The 13,103-nt window shown below is 40.0% G+C and overlaps 1 protein-coding gene across 15 annotated transcripts in view; it reads left to right on the top strand.

Annotated features, from left to right (window-relative positions):
• RBFOX1 (RNA binding fox-1 homolog 1) overlaps positions 1-13,103 on the top strand; it is a 1,091,692-nt gene that overhangs the window by 747,487 nt on the left and 331,102 nt on the right. The window contains exon 1 of one of the 15 annotated variants that reach the window (XM_085074925.1): positions 9,073-9,347. The exons of the other annotated variants lie outside the window; for them this stretch is intronic. Within the exon in view, the coding sequence (XP_084931051.1) occupies positions 9,330-9,347 (18 nt within the window). The 5' untranslated portion in view covers positions 9,073-9,329. Of the gene's footprint in view, positions 1-9,072; positions 9,348-13,103 lie in introns of those variants that run through there. 15 annotated transcript variants of the gene reach the window in all.

The raw sequence follows: 13,103 nt of genomic DNA, 5'->3' as shown, positions 1-13,103 counted from the left end.
CAGAAAGCATCCCAGTTCAGTGCTCAGGAGAGCACAAAAAATCACCTGTGAGAGGCCAGATGGGCTTTATGCAACCTGATCCTGCAGCCCAGACCCTCCCTGCCTGCACAGATCTGCATTAAGGAGCTCTGCTCGTGGAGAATTCCCAGGTTTGGAGTGCAGGGCAGGATGGAAAACAAGCCCTGCTGGTCACCCCTTTGCTCTGAATGGAGTGTGTTCTTGGAGGATAGGAACTAAACAGAAGCAGGGTACCCAATTCTAAATAGTCTGGGCTGGTTTTTCATATTGGCACATTACATTTTATGTTAAAAAAATAAAAATCAAAGTATCTTTTGAACTATTGTTTGCTAGCGAGGATGCAGTGGTTTGGCAAGGTGCTGCTCAGTGAAAAGCACTAAGAGACTGCGATGTCTTTGATCAGCACTTGGTGATTTGCTCTGAGTGGAGCCCAGCTGAGCCTGCTGCAGTCCCAACAGAAGGGACATGGAGTTGTCACCCATGGCTGTGCTCACAGCAGCTGCTCCTTCTCCTCATATGTGAGTGGTTTTGTTTGGAAACAAGAGCAGCAGGTGTTTGCTGTGCCCCTTGCTGCTGCTCTGTGAGCCTTAGCCCAAGTGCCACCAGCCTTTTGTCACACGAAAGGCTCCAGCACTGAGCAGCAATGCCTGTCTGCAGCTGAGTGTTGCCACCGTGTTGCTGATTTGTCTCTGATGAAAGGTGGAACAGTCAGGGGAGGAACAGTTGTGATGTTCCTTGTGATGCTACTGGAGAATTTCCCTCTGGGTGGGGAATCGCAGTTTTCACACATGCACAGAATTATTATCAGTCTATACTACCAAAAGAATCTACAGTTTGATTTGGGAGTGAGGTTATATCTCCAGAATGTCACTGTCTCCAGAACAGGGTGTGATTTGTTTGGGTTTGTTTCAGTTCAGGACCAGTGCATTTGCTGTTGGAAATAGTTAACTTTGCCTTCTGTTGCTGGGAAAGAAGTATCCAACTGACGTGAGCCATGAACCCCCTAGGAAAACAGAAAATACATAGATTCAGAGCATCTCAGAACACCAATTAAATATTTAGTGTACAGGCTGGATCCCTCCTAATGGAGAGTGTCTGAGGTAAACACAGCATCTCTAATGTACAATCAATTTAATAACGGAAAGGACGGGCAGCTCAGGGAAGGGGAGACAATGCAGGGAGGATTTCGATTTCAGACAAAAGAACTGTATGAGAAGTGAACTTGGTAACTGTGAGAATGAAGAGTCAGGGAATCCAGCTTCACTTTGCTGAAGGAATTTCTGGTAGTTGTGAAGGCAGTGGGGGAATCTGAAGTAATCCCAGGTTGGTTTGGTTATTTTCTAGTTCATTGGCCTGTTGGTGGCTGTGCAAGTGGGTCTGGAATCAGAATCTGACATGCTTGGTAACGCTTGAAACATGCAGACAAAACTATTCCTGCTTTGACCTTTTGCAACAAGCTGCATACTCCCTAATTTTGTAAGAGCAGGAAAAGAATTATTCTTACTGTGGGGTGGTTGGAAGGAGTATAGTGTCCTCATTATCAGTGCTCAATCTCTCGTCCCAGTGTTTTGAGCATTTACCTGCACTCTGGATGGGCAGCTGCTCATCCACAAGAACTTCTTTGCAGTTGTGTTACACTCAAAATTCTTCTAGAAACACCTGTTCTTCAAAAACAGCCATGTCCTGTTGAAAGAAATCCTAGAAATTAGTCTTTGTGCTTTAAAGCTTTTGGTGTGAACAAGAACAGGCCATGCACAGCTGCATTCCCACCCAGTCACGGATGTGCCTTGCTCCAAGGAAGACATTCCCTCTGCCAGACTTCCAGCAGGCACTATTCAGCTCATTCTGTGTCCTGAAATTCCCTTCTAATAGTTTGCACCGATGGACAGAAATTCCCCAGCATTTTTGAAGCAATCTCAAAATAATTTGCGGTTACTTCTGCAAATCAGAACCATTTGGCCATACATGTCCATACAGCATGCTGTGTGCTTGAGGAAAGCACTGATGCTGACCTAATTATTGACTCACTACTTATTTGTCTTTAATACACAAATGTTGGGTTTCAGAAAACGCCAAGGGTTTCTGGAAAAACATAGTCTGAGACCTATTAAGGGGGAATGTTCTGTGAGTCTCATGGTAGAAGCCAAAAAAAAAAGGAAAAGGGTTATGGAGAAAATCTGCAGCCATCGAGATGATGGAGAGGGTCCTACAAGTCACCAAATGAAAGGCAGGCAAAGATGCCCAAAGTGTTTTTGTGGTCTGGAAGGCAGCCAGAGAGGCATTGATTTATTAAAGAGCAGCATCAGGGCTTCCTTTCCTCAAAGCAATGGTGCCATTAGAGCTCCTCAAACAGTCTCTGATTTCCTTGGGAATGAGCAGTAGGAGAAAGTTCTGAAGACAGTTGTTATTTCCAGATTGATGCCACTGCCAGAGCACCACTTTGTGAGCCTGGCTGGGGAATTCAGTGTGAGGTGTGTGCCAGTGGCTGCACAGGAGTTCCCTGGTGGTTAAACACAGCTCCTTCTCGTGCAAGAAGTACCTCAGCAGTTGTGCAGGGTTTTACACTCTGTAATTTTGGTGTGATATTAAAAAAAAGCTTTAATGAGACAGAAATTGGGAGGCACAGATTGTCTCAAAAATGCCCAACTCAGCTGTTTTGTTGTTAATGGAGTTAACTCAGGGTTGTTCTGTGCACTGGCAATACACTGGGAGTGATTAGCACCTGTAGCATCAGCTTTTTGTCTATTTTGGTAGATATCTCAATCCTCTTATGTAACTTCTTTTCCCTGTTTTCTCTCTGAATAGCCAGGATTTCAGTTTTGTAGTTTTCCATTCCACACCCACCTTGCTCCTACAGTGCCTCCCTAAAAGCTGCCCCTGTGTCTGCTTGTCACTGCTGGAGATAGGCAATGCCTACCTTCCCCAGGACACTGCAGCTGTGAGGAGCACTGGAGATCCTGGGCAGCCTGATGGCTCTGGTGCTCTTCCAGGGATTTCAGGCAGCAGAGGAGAGCAGCTTTTTCACCTTTTTTCTGGCAGGGCTGTTGAGAAGTGGTTCTGACAGCAGCAGTGGTGCTGAGAGCAGCAGTAGTGCTCTGAGAGCAGCAGAAGTGTGCCCAGCACACCCTGGATGTGTCTGTCCTTCCCAAAATCAAACCCTGATACTACCCACCCTCAGTTCTGAGGCTGTTCTCACCTTGTTAAAACCCAAGTGAGAGCAGGAGACAGAGCATGCATTAGTTTTGTCAGACACACAGTCAGAAATAGCAGCTAATAGGTTTGCTGTGCCCAGGTCTGTATGATGGCTTTGCTGAAAGGTAGGCTGCTCCATGATTTACTGAACTATTACAAGTGCTAAAACTGATCCATTTGTTATCATCCAGTGCATAAAGACTTCAGGATTTAAGGAGCCTGCACTAAATAACAAAGCAATTTATATACTCATAAACTGAAAATTAAAGGGAAGAAGTCCTTAAGTCATTGGTAATAGGAACCTTTTATCATATTAGTGATGATTATCAAATGTTAACCTCTACTCCCCTTTAAAACAAAGCCTTACCTCAGAAGAGTTGCAGTTACTTAAAAAAGTCATACAAACAACTTTGTATTGATTTCTTGTGCAAGTATGGCAAGTTTTATTTCTTTCTCTGAGTTCCACCCCTCCCCTAGCCCATCAGGTCCTCCATCAGCTGATGGGAAATGATGGATGCTTCTGCCAGCAGCAGCATGGGGCTGATGCACCTGAGAATTGGCATTAGCTGCCCCCACTAGTGGGGAGAAGATCTTTTCCCCAAGCCAATCTGAGTGAGGTATTTTCAAAAGAGAATTGCTCTGTGTTTCAATACATAGATAATAGTTAGCAAGAGCTGGTTTCAGATTAGCCTGTTCTAAGGAGAATATAATTACATGTCCTACTGTGAAGATGGAAATACCCTCTGCCAGGTTTTAAAAATGCATTATAAGATTGTGAGTCGTCTCTGTGTTCTCTTGAATCAAAGATTTTATGGGCAGTGGAAAGAAGATGTTGACTAAAGCTAAGCAAACATTTGCCTGGAGGTAATTTTACTGATGACATTAGTTTCTTTTTTCTGCTTGAGAGTATCCTGAGATACTTAATTCATTCCATTTTATTCAGCCAATCTAGGTTCTCAAGGAACAGATGAATTGAGAGCCACTTGTTGCCAGTGCTCAATATTTGATATCCAGCTTGCTTTTGTCAAGTGTGAATGATTACATGCTGAAACAGATTTGTTTCTTTTTGTGATCTGTGTAGCAGAGAATCTGAAGTCGAGGGGAAGATTTGCAAACACACCTGGGCATTATCCAGAAGAAAATTGGGAAGCTGTATTAGCATGTCAGGAAATTTAGTTAAAACAATGTTTTGTAGCAGCTGGTAAATTCTGATCCCACTGTCCTGGTGTTACTTCTCTGGGATTTCTCTTTATTTAAGCAAAGTGAAGTCCATCATCATCCCACAGTGCCATCCTCCCGTGTCAGACTGCAGCTGGAGTCCAGCTAGCTTCAAACCAGGAGAGAGTTTGGGAGGTTTTCCTGGGAATTTTCTTGGGCAGAACTATTGGCTGAGCCTGTTCTCACAAAAAAAAGGGAAAAAACATCAGCAACAGCAGCTGCACGGAAAGGATGGATGAGGGATTGAGCTGTTACCAATCGAACAGTGATCACTAATAATCTGATTTCTTTGTAATCACTTAGTTACCTGAGCCTCGTCTGCATAGAATGTTTGAGTGTTGGGAGGGACAGCAACACACATTCAAATGTTCTGTCTGAGGTTTAATGACCAAATTGTTGGCTGGCTGCTCCTCAGGCTTTCCTGGGACAACATTCTGGCCTTGTTGTGCAGCAAATGAGCACAGAAACCAGTTTCTTGCATTAAAAGTGACCAAAGAGTTAAAGTAGTAGAAATTAATTGAAATTGGAAAAAAAACCAGCCAAAAACTGTGTGGTGAAAACACAGAGTTTATAAACCAACTGGGCTGTACACAAAGTTGTGCTTCAATTGCTCTTCTGCAGTTATGCTGAAATCCATAAAGCAAAAGCTGGAAAAAGAACAGCAAAACCACTCTCTTCAAACTGCAGCAACTCAAGAGCAGATTAAGGGCTTGTTTTGTTTCCATACCTCCTAAGCATGTGCAGTTTTTCATTTCATACACAGCCATGATAGATGAGGCTGTTAAAGTGTGGAAATTAAGCACAAACACAAATATTTCTAGCCTTCTAAATGTTTCCAATTATATTTTGTATTCTGTGTAAATTTTGTGAGATTTCAATGTTGTTGCAGCTCATGTATCATGTGCATCATTGGTATCTTTTCCTGGGGAAGTTTAAGAAAAAGAAACCAGTTAATTACCAGTAATGTCAGCATAATCACTAGTCTCCCTCCTTTATTAGGCTTTCTTTTGGTTTAGGCTTAGGGTTTCTTTGGTTTTTGGAGGTTTTTTTTTGTTTGTTTGTCTGTTGGTTGGGGTTTTGTTTGTTTGTTTGGTGGTTTTGTTTGGGTTTTTGTTTTGTTTTGTGGGTTTTTTTAAAGAATTATGAAATTCCTCCTCTGCTTTAAATTCTGAAGAACAGACTTCAGTTGGAAACATTGACTCATTAAAGTCAGTAAGCTTTGTCTCTGGAGTCTATTAGTCAAATATATGATTTTGATATCCTTCCATATGATCATACAGCACCTAGAAAAATAGAGATCATACAGTTTAGTACTGAGCTTATTTTAATATTCTTGCAGCTCCTAGAGCCTTATATCCCCTGCAAGAGGAGGAACTTAGTCTGCATTTTCTTATCTTCTAATGCAGTAAGCAGCAATATCAGTGCTATTTCCAATCTTCTGTGTCATTAATAAATATGCCAAGATATGTCTATGAATTATAGCCCTTTAATAAGGTAATGGAACTCCTAGAATCTAGAGCTTGATTTTTTAATTTTTTTTTTAAATGGGAACAGTTTAGGTGCCAATAAGAAATGTGCTGATCACACATATATAACTAATCCTGGTTAATTACGAATACCAAATTTATTATTTCACTTTTGCTATTTTTATCACCAACTATTTTTATCTACCCTTAATATCTCACCAATCCCTTGTGATTCTGTGGGGAAAAGAGATGATTGTAAAAGTTCAGGCTGTGGTCTGAGCTCACAGAAATGCTGGTTCTGAAGCTGGAAATACCTGTGAGAGCCTCATGTGAACACATTTGGGATCATCAGAGGAGCAATAGGAACAAATAGCAAATGCCCAGAGTTGTAGCAGAGTTTGTGATTGCCTGGTGTTTAAAAGAACAACAAGGTTCTCATTGGTTTCAGCAGCCTTTGACCTGAACCCGATGTCAGCTCTCTTGGAGCAGCCTTTGTTGCAGTGATTGTGGTCAGTACCTTCTATTTACTTTTTTGGCACTGTTTGCAAATCCAGAACATGTAAGAATTGACCTCAGTGAACAGAGTCTGGTTTCAACTTCAGCCATGGGTGCAAAAACCAGAGTAATAAATCTGTTTTCAGTCATCTTTTTATCCACCTTTTTCTACCTGCACAGGAACTACAGATGATCTAACAAAGTATTGAGTAATATCTGTATGAAAAAATAAAGCACTTGAGATGAATGGGTTTGTACTCAGCATTAGAAACTGTTCCTCTTGTTTGAAGGAATATGATATGAAGAACTGACTGAGTAGCCAAGTTAATAATAAAGAGAATTTAGAATACGGAGAGAAGTTGAAAGCCTTGGGACAGCATTCCCTGAAGTTTGATATGCTGCCTATGCTCCAAAACATGGAAATTTTGATACAGAAGTGATTTATAGGCAATAGCTGTGCACAGTGTTTTATCATATTAATAAAAGCTTTAACCAGTCTTTGAAAATTCTAAAGCCTCCTGTGTTCAGTTGAGGTGCACAGATAGAAAGAACTGCTGGCTGGCAGATGTTCAGATACATTATCAGAAAATGTATTTTCAGCCCAAGCAGTATAAGCTAATTCATTCTAACATGATATTTCAGGTTTATTGCAGTGTAACTGACTGCAGAGCACAGTGCAGTGTGCAGGAGACTAAATGAGGTGAGGGTGTGCAGCTGAGAGGTGAAGGGTTAGGCCTGATAGGGTGCTGAGTGTTGGTGGCTGAGCTGACAGATGAGTTAAACAACTCAAAACCAGCAACAAAAAGGTTTTGCTTTTCCTCTGGGAGTCTACCTGTGTGGAGGAAGTGGCTTTATTTCATGAAACTGCACTAAACTTATTTAAAATGTTAATGTCATTACTGCACACACATTGCAGTAAAAATTACCACTTTAGTAATTGGTGTGTTAAATCTTTGCCTTTTGCCTCCTCTAAAAGAGACAACAATGTTGTACCTGGCCAGATATATTTTGTAGCCCAAACATAAATAGCTCTGTGTGTCTGTTTATTTGTATAGACTTCTCCATATAAATTTCAGCAGAAAGTGCCACATGAATTGATTGTTCATTTTGCTGTCAAATCAGGTCTGCACTGTCACTGGTGCAGCAGTTATGAGTATTTGGACTTCACCCTGGTGGCAGATTGCAGTTGGTTTAGGGCATGGAGTTGAGTTTCTCCCCCCAGTCTTGCTTTGCTCGTTCTGGGCTGTTCCTGAAGGTTGCTGTCCATTCACCACCTGCCCTGCTGCAGTGAGTGATTCTGCAATTTAGTTAATGCATTTTAATTATTTAGGTGGCATTTTACCTTGTACGGTCAGGCTGAATATGTAAATGGACTGGAGGTTTTGGGTAAAAAGAACGACTGATTTTTGGGTTGTTTTTTGAAGAAGTGCGAAGTCTGTGACCAAATATCATGAATAAATAATCAAACATAAAAATAAGGCAAAATTTCCATTTAATCACATTCCCATGGCCATTTTTATGCCTCCTGTCTTTAGCTGTCATTGATTTATAATCATTCTGTAAATGCTGTAGCAGTGGATGCACTCAGAGGACAGACTGTGTGTGGATTTCCTCATCAATTCCTGAGTGTGTCATGGTCAGGGAGGGACATGAACCAGGTCACCAGGTCAGGCATGATTTTCGTGTTCAATAACAGAGCCTTAAAAGTAACTAAGGTTTGTCTCCTCTACATTTTAAAATTGTTTCTCACCTGAGGATGCTGCTGATCGATTTACTGAGTGTATTGTGTGTTTTAATGGGATAGGTTCAAAGAGTTAAAAACACTTTCTTGTAGCAAAGGGTAAAAGTCTAAGTGTCAACAACAAAAAAAAACTTGAGTCCCTTGCTCACTTATTTGCATAAAGTACCCTCAACTTAAAAAAAGAGAGAGAGAAAGATCCACTTCTCTTTATTAACCTTTGCTATGCAAATCTCAGCCTTAACTTTGATTTTAAAATTACTTATTATGGTAAGAAAAAAATAAATGCTTCCAAAAATCAATCAGATCAGCACAGAGCCCTTTGCTAGGGTCTGATTTAGTGTTTGCACTCCCTGTTTCTCACGCTGGCAGCTCTCTGCCAGCAGCAGCAGCAGCAGCAATGACACCATGGAGTCAGTAGATGGCTGTAGAAAAGTGTGTTGAACACTCCTGAGCGAGCGTAATAAGATTGGGAAAGGCCTTGACCCGACTGGATGCAGCTTTTATCTGAAGTACATTTAAAGAGATAAAGGAGAAGCAGGGTGCAGTACATGTTCCTTTCTTTCCTGTAGGAGCTTTGCTTTGAGTTTAAAAATTTCTCCAGCATAGGATTTGTGAGCTGGGTCCTTCAGCAGGCAGAGGGAATGGCTTGAGTGCCACCGGAGTCACTCGGAGGATTCCCCCCTTCCCTCAAGACGTCTCAGAAATCCTCCTATAAATTCCTACTGAGGGGGCGTCTGTAGATCCCATCATAATAATCAGGAAGTGCTATATTCCCATTTATTTATTTATTATTACTATTTTTTCTTCTTTTTTTTTTTTTTTTTTTTTTTCCCTTTCCCCCCCTCCTCTCTCCAATGTAGTTGGCTGCCTTTAGTGCACGGACCTGCTCATTAAATAGAGACACCAAGAACTGTTACCTAAGCAAGCTTGACAGTAAAGAAAGGACAGACTGAGTTAGGGAGAAAAAGGGAAGAAAAAAGACAGCCTGAAGCAAGTCACTTCACACGCAGAAAGAGCCACTGAACGAATGCTGTTCTCATAAGCAAACTAAAAAAAATACCTTGTATGAGAAGAGAACTGTGAGGACTTGACAGAAAAAGGCAAGATTTTCTACCCACTGTTTTCAGTTTTCCTTCCAGACATACTTGGTGAAGTAAGGAGACTTCTGTTTGCTGACAGAGCCCTTGATTTCTTTCAAGATGATGATGTATTTGTGGGTAGGTAGTGTCTCTCTCCATGTCAATCTTTTGTTAATAAATGGACTTTGGGAGTGTGGATTTGAGGCTGTAGTTGCAGCATGTTTGGTGGCATGGGGAGGTGTGTGTGCTGCAGGGGAGCGTGGCTGGGTGCAGAACAAGTGCTTGTGTTTCCAGGCAGACTTGAAACAAACCTGTTCGTTACGATGAAGCTGAAATTTATTTTTCAGGATTTGCAGGCTGTGGCAGAGTGCTCTGCTGGCTTTTCTTTGCCTTAGAACATATTGCAGTTGTGTGAGATTCACTGTGTGCTTCAGTTACAGAGCGAATGCTGCATCACTTGTGGCTGTTCAGAATCTGCTTTCTTTGTGAGAAATGAAACAATCTCGATGGGATTAAAACTTGTAATGTGTGTTACTTAACCCAGTTGTTTTTGTACTAATTATCACAGTCTGGCTTGGCGTTTGAAGTTTCTGGCTATTGACGTCTGCAGATAAAGAAATAGATATTTCGTTCCTGTTTCTGTGGTTTTTATATTCAGCATTGTTCTGATTCCTTGCAGCAAAATCTGCTCACCTTAAATCTAATGTTGTGTTGTGGCATGTGGGTTGTGAATTAGTAAAGCTATTAACCTGTGAATTCATCTATGTTTCGATACAGAATGCTTTTTCCTTAGCAAAGAAAAAAAAACCCCACAAAGAATTCAGTGAACAAATCTGCATACTTAAAAGCATTTCTGTGTTCCTCTTCAAAGCCTCTACATCTTCTGGGAAAATATTTTAAACTAATCTCATTTGACAATCTATTTATTTATTTAATTTAAATGTATGTAAAAATAGTCAGGCGGGCAGCTAATCTGGGCCACCTCTGCAAAACAGGCTGCAGAGGAGCAACACTGAAATCTTGGAGATATCATCAGTAATCACTCCTTCTCTTTCTAAATCACTCGTAGCTCCTGCTGTAAATCTCCCTTTATGGTTTCTTCTCATTTCTGTTGCCCCTCCACTGGATCTCAGTAACTTTTGTCATCGGTGTGAAAGGCACTGCATGCAGACTTTGAAGTTTCTTATTTCAGTGCTTTGACCTGTGCTATCCTTTCGGGAGCTCACCAATCACTGAGCCTTAGGATTTTGTCTTTTTCTTTTTTTCTGGGTTCTGTAGTACAAGTCCCTTGAATTTTCACAAGTGTGTGCATTTAACAGCCACCCGACTGCTGCTTGTTTTTAACCCTTACCACGATTCTGTATTTATGAAGTTGTTGGTGCAAGGATTCATTTCATTCTGGTTTTAGGTTTATCAATCAGTTAACAACAAATGCTCACTTGCAGCAGTCTGTCTTTTATTCAGTCTGTGCTGTGGTGTTATAGCTGCCATCACCCAAAGGCAATGCACAGTAAATATTTGAGAATAAACTCATTTTTCTATTATGCACACCTAGGTGAAAGGACATGCATTATCCTGTGTTACTCTCTTTCTCTGTGGCACAAGCTCAAAAGGTTTAAAAGCCAGGGAACTTCTCCCATCCCAAGCCTAGGAATCTTTGCTAATTTGAAAATTTAGGGAAATAAGTTTTCTTGCAGGTAGCTATGCAGATTTCTATCACTTCTGGTGTGGTGTACTTTAGAGCAGTGATGAACTTTTCCAGTTATTCTTTTCAGAGATGTATATAAATGCTTTAAGCAAAACCCCCACATTAATAAGCAGTTTCTGGTACCACTTCCTGGTTTTCAAGGTTTCTAGTAATTAATATAAAGTTTCTAGTAATTAGTCTTTCCCATTTAAAAGTGTATTCATTCAATTTTTATTTTGTCCTTTTTGCTTATATTTTCTGATGTGTTTTGTTCTGGTTTTCGGATTTGCAGAATTCTTGAAACAGCCTCTCTCTCTTTTGGCACCACCACACCTGGGTTTTAAGGATTTTTCCCATCTGCAGTTGAACTTTTCTAGTCTAAATCATTTGTACAAAATCTCAAGATTAGTAGGAAGAAGCAGAGAATGAACTTTTTAAATTATTATTATTATTGTAGCAGAACATTACCACTCTATGAATTTTTTGAAATAGACGACTTGTATCCATAGAGAATTTATTTCTGAAATGTTGGTATTTTTAAACTCTGTAGATTAAGTGGGCATGGATATATAGCTAATATGCACTATATGTAAGTATAAGTAAAAGATGCACTATGTGAACAAGAGGCTTTTAGCATATGTAGTTGCAAGGTATGAACTCACAGCAGCACTTGAAATGCTTTCTCCTGGCATCACATCAATATTTTATATCATTATAAAAAGCTTCTCAGCAATATTATGAAAATTTAAAGTAGCCAACTTGTGTGAAAATGTGGTCTTCCTCTTTTTAAGGGGTGTAAAATTAATTTATTACATTGACTGAGATTTTTTCAAACTATTCACTCCTTTATGTGGCAGTGCTTACCTGTTGTTTCATTTAAGGTATAAAGTAGAAACATTTTGCAGTATTTACCAAGAAAAGGAAAATTTTGATTTTTCCCCCATTTTCTAATATCTTACTAAGTAGCATCCTGGAACAGTTTGATATATATATATATATATATATATATATATATATATATATATATATATATATATATATATATATATTCTACTGATGACAATAGTATCAAGTTCTTTTTATTGCAAGCAAACTGAACAGGTTTAGCTAACTAAAACCATTGTGCAGGAATGCAGAGCACAGACACTAATTCAGTCTATGGAATGGAATGCTCTTGATTAGATGTTGTTTTTAAATACTTATTGCAAACTTTCAAAAGGTAGAGAATAGTTTTGGTACTGTTAACCCCATCAAGGGAAATCCATAATTGTTGACAGCCCAAGCAATTAAATGATGTTTTTATTTCTACTCTCCTTCCCTGGACAGAGGAGAACTTTCTGCTGGTCTGGTACTTTGTGTCTAGATGCCTTTAGGAATCAGATTTCATCAATATCAGAGTTCACACTGACCAAGAAACTTTGAAAGCTTTAAAGTATTACTGATTTAGGATCTAGAGTGAAATCCTGAAGCAGAACCTCTGTTCTCTCTGAGGAGTGTAGACCCTTTGACATCCTGCTCCTGCTCCAGTTTTACACCCCTTTCTCCCCAAAATAAGATTGTTGCAGTGATGATGTATTCTCTATAACTGCAGGTTTTCCCTCACATTTCCTGTGTAACTCACCTCCTCAGAGGTGATGGGATTTTCTAGGAATGTAACAAATAAATGTTTTGGGTTTTGTTGGTTTTTGGGGGTTTTTTTGTTTGTTTTTTCATTTAGAGGGCTCTAAAGTTGCTGACTTGTGCTCAGCCTGGATAAAGCAGCAGAACTGTTGGTGGGTGAAATGAAGGTTGATGGCTGAAAGCTGAGAATGCTCAGAGTCTTTCATTAAGTCCACAATCTTCCAAACTCCCTTTTTCTGTACAGAATTCCTCCTCCTCTTTTTCATATTTTGCAAAAGAAGTGCAGTTTGTCCACATGGCAGCACAAGCAGCCCCTTGATTCCCAAGCAAACAATTCCTAGGTTGGTTGTTTTCTGGTTGGTCAGACTGGACTGTTTTGAGTTCTCCACAACCTCATGTTCAACTTTCATATTCTGAGTTAGAAGTTGAGGGTTTAAAGTTACTGCATAGCATGAAAAAGTCAAATGCCATTAAATGTTGTCATAAGAAAAACTAGGATGAAATAGTTGGTAAATACATTCTTAAAAATACAAAATATTCGTTTTCCACATGTTGTTGTATGCTATGAAAACCCTGGACTAAAATTA

This window comes from Lichenostomus cassidix, chromosome 14 (assembly GCF_008360975.1).
Source record: "Lichenostomus cassidix isolate B80296 chromosome 14, HeHo_3.0, whole genome shotgun sequence".
In the NCBI taxonomy this organism is placed as follows: Eukaryota; Metazoa; Chordata; class Aves; order Passeriformes; family Meliphagidae; genus Lichenostomus; species Lichenostomus cassidix.
The sequence above is the reverse complement of the archived record's forward strand: the minus strand, read 5'-3'. Positions and strand labels throughout refer to the sequence as shown.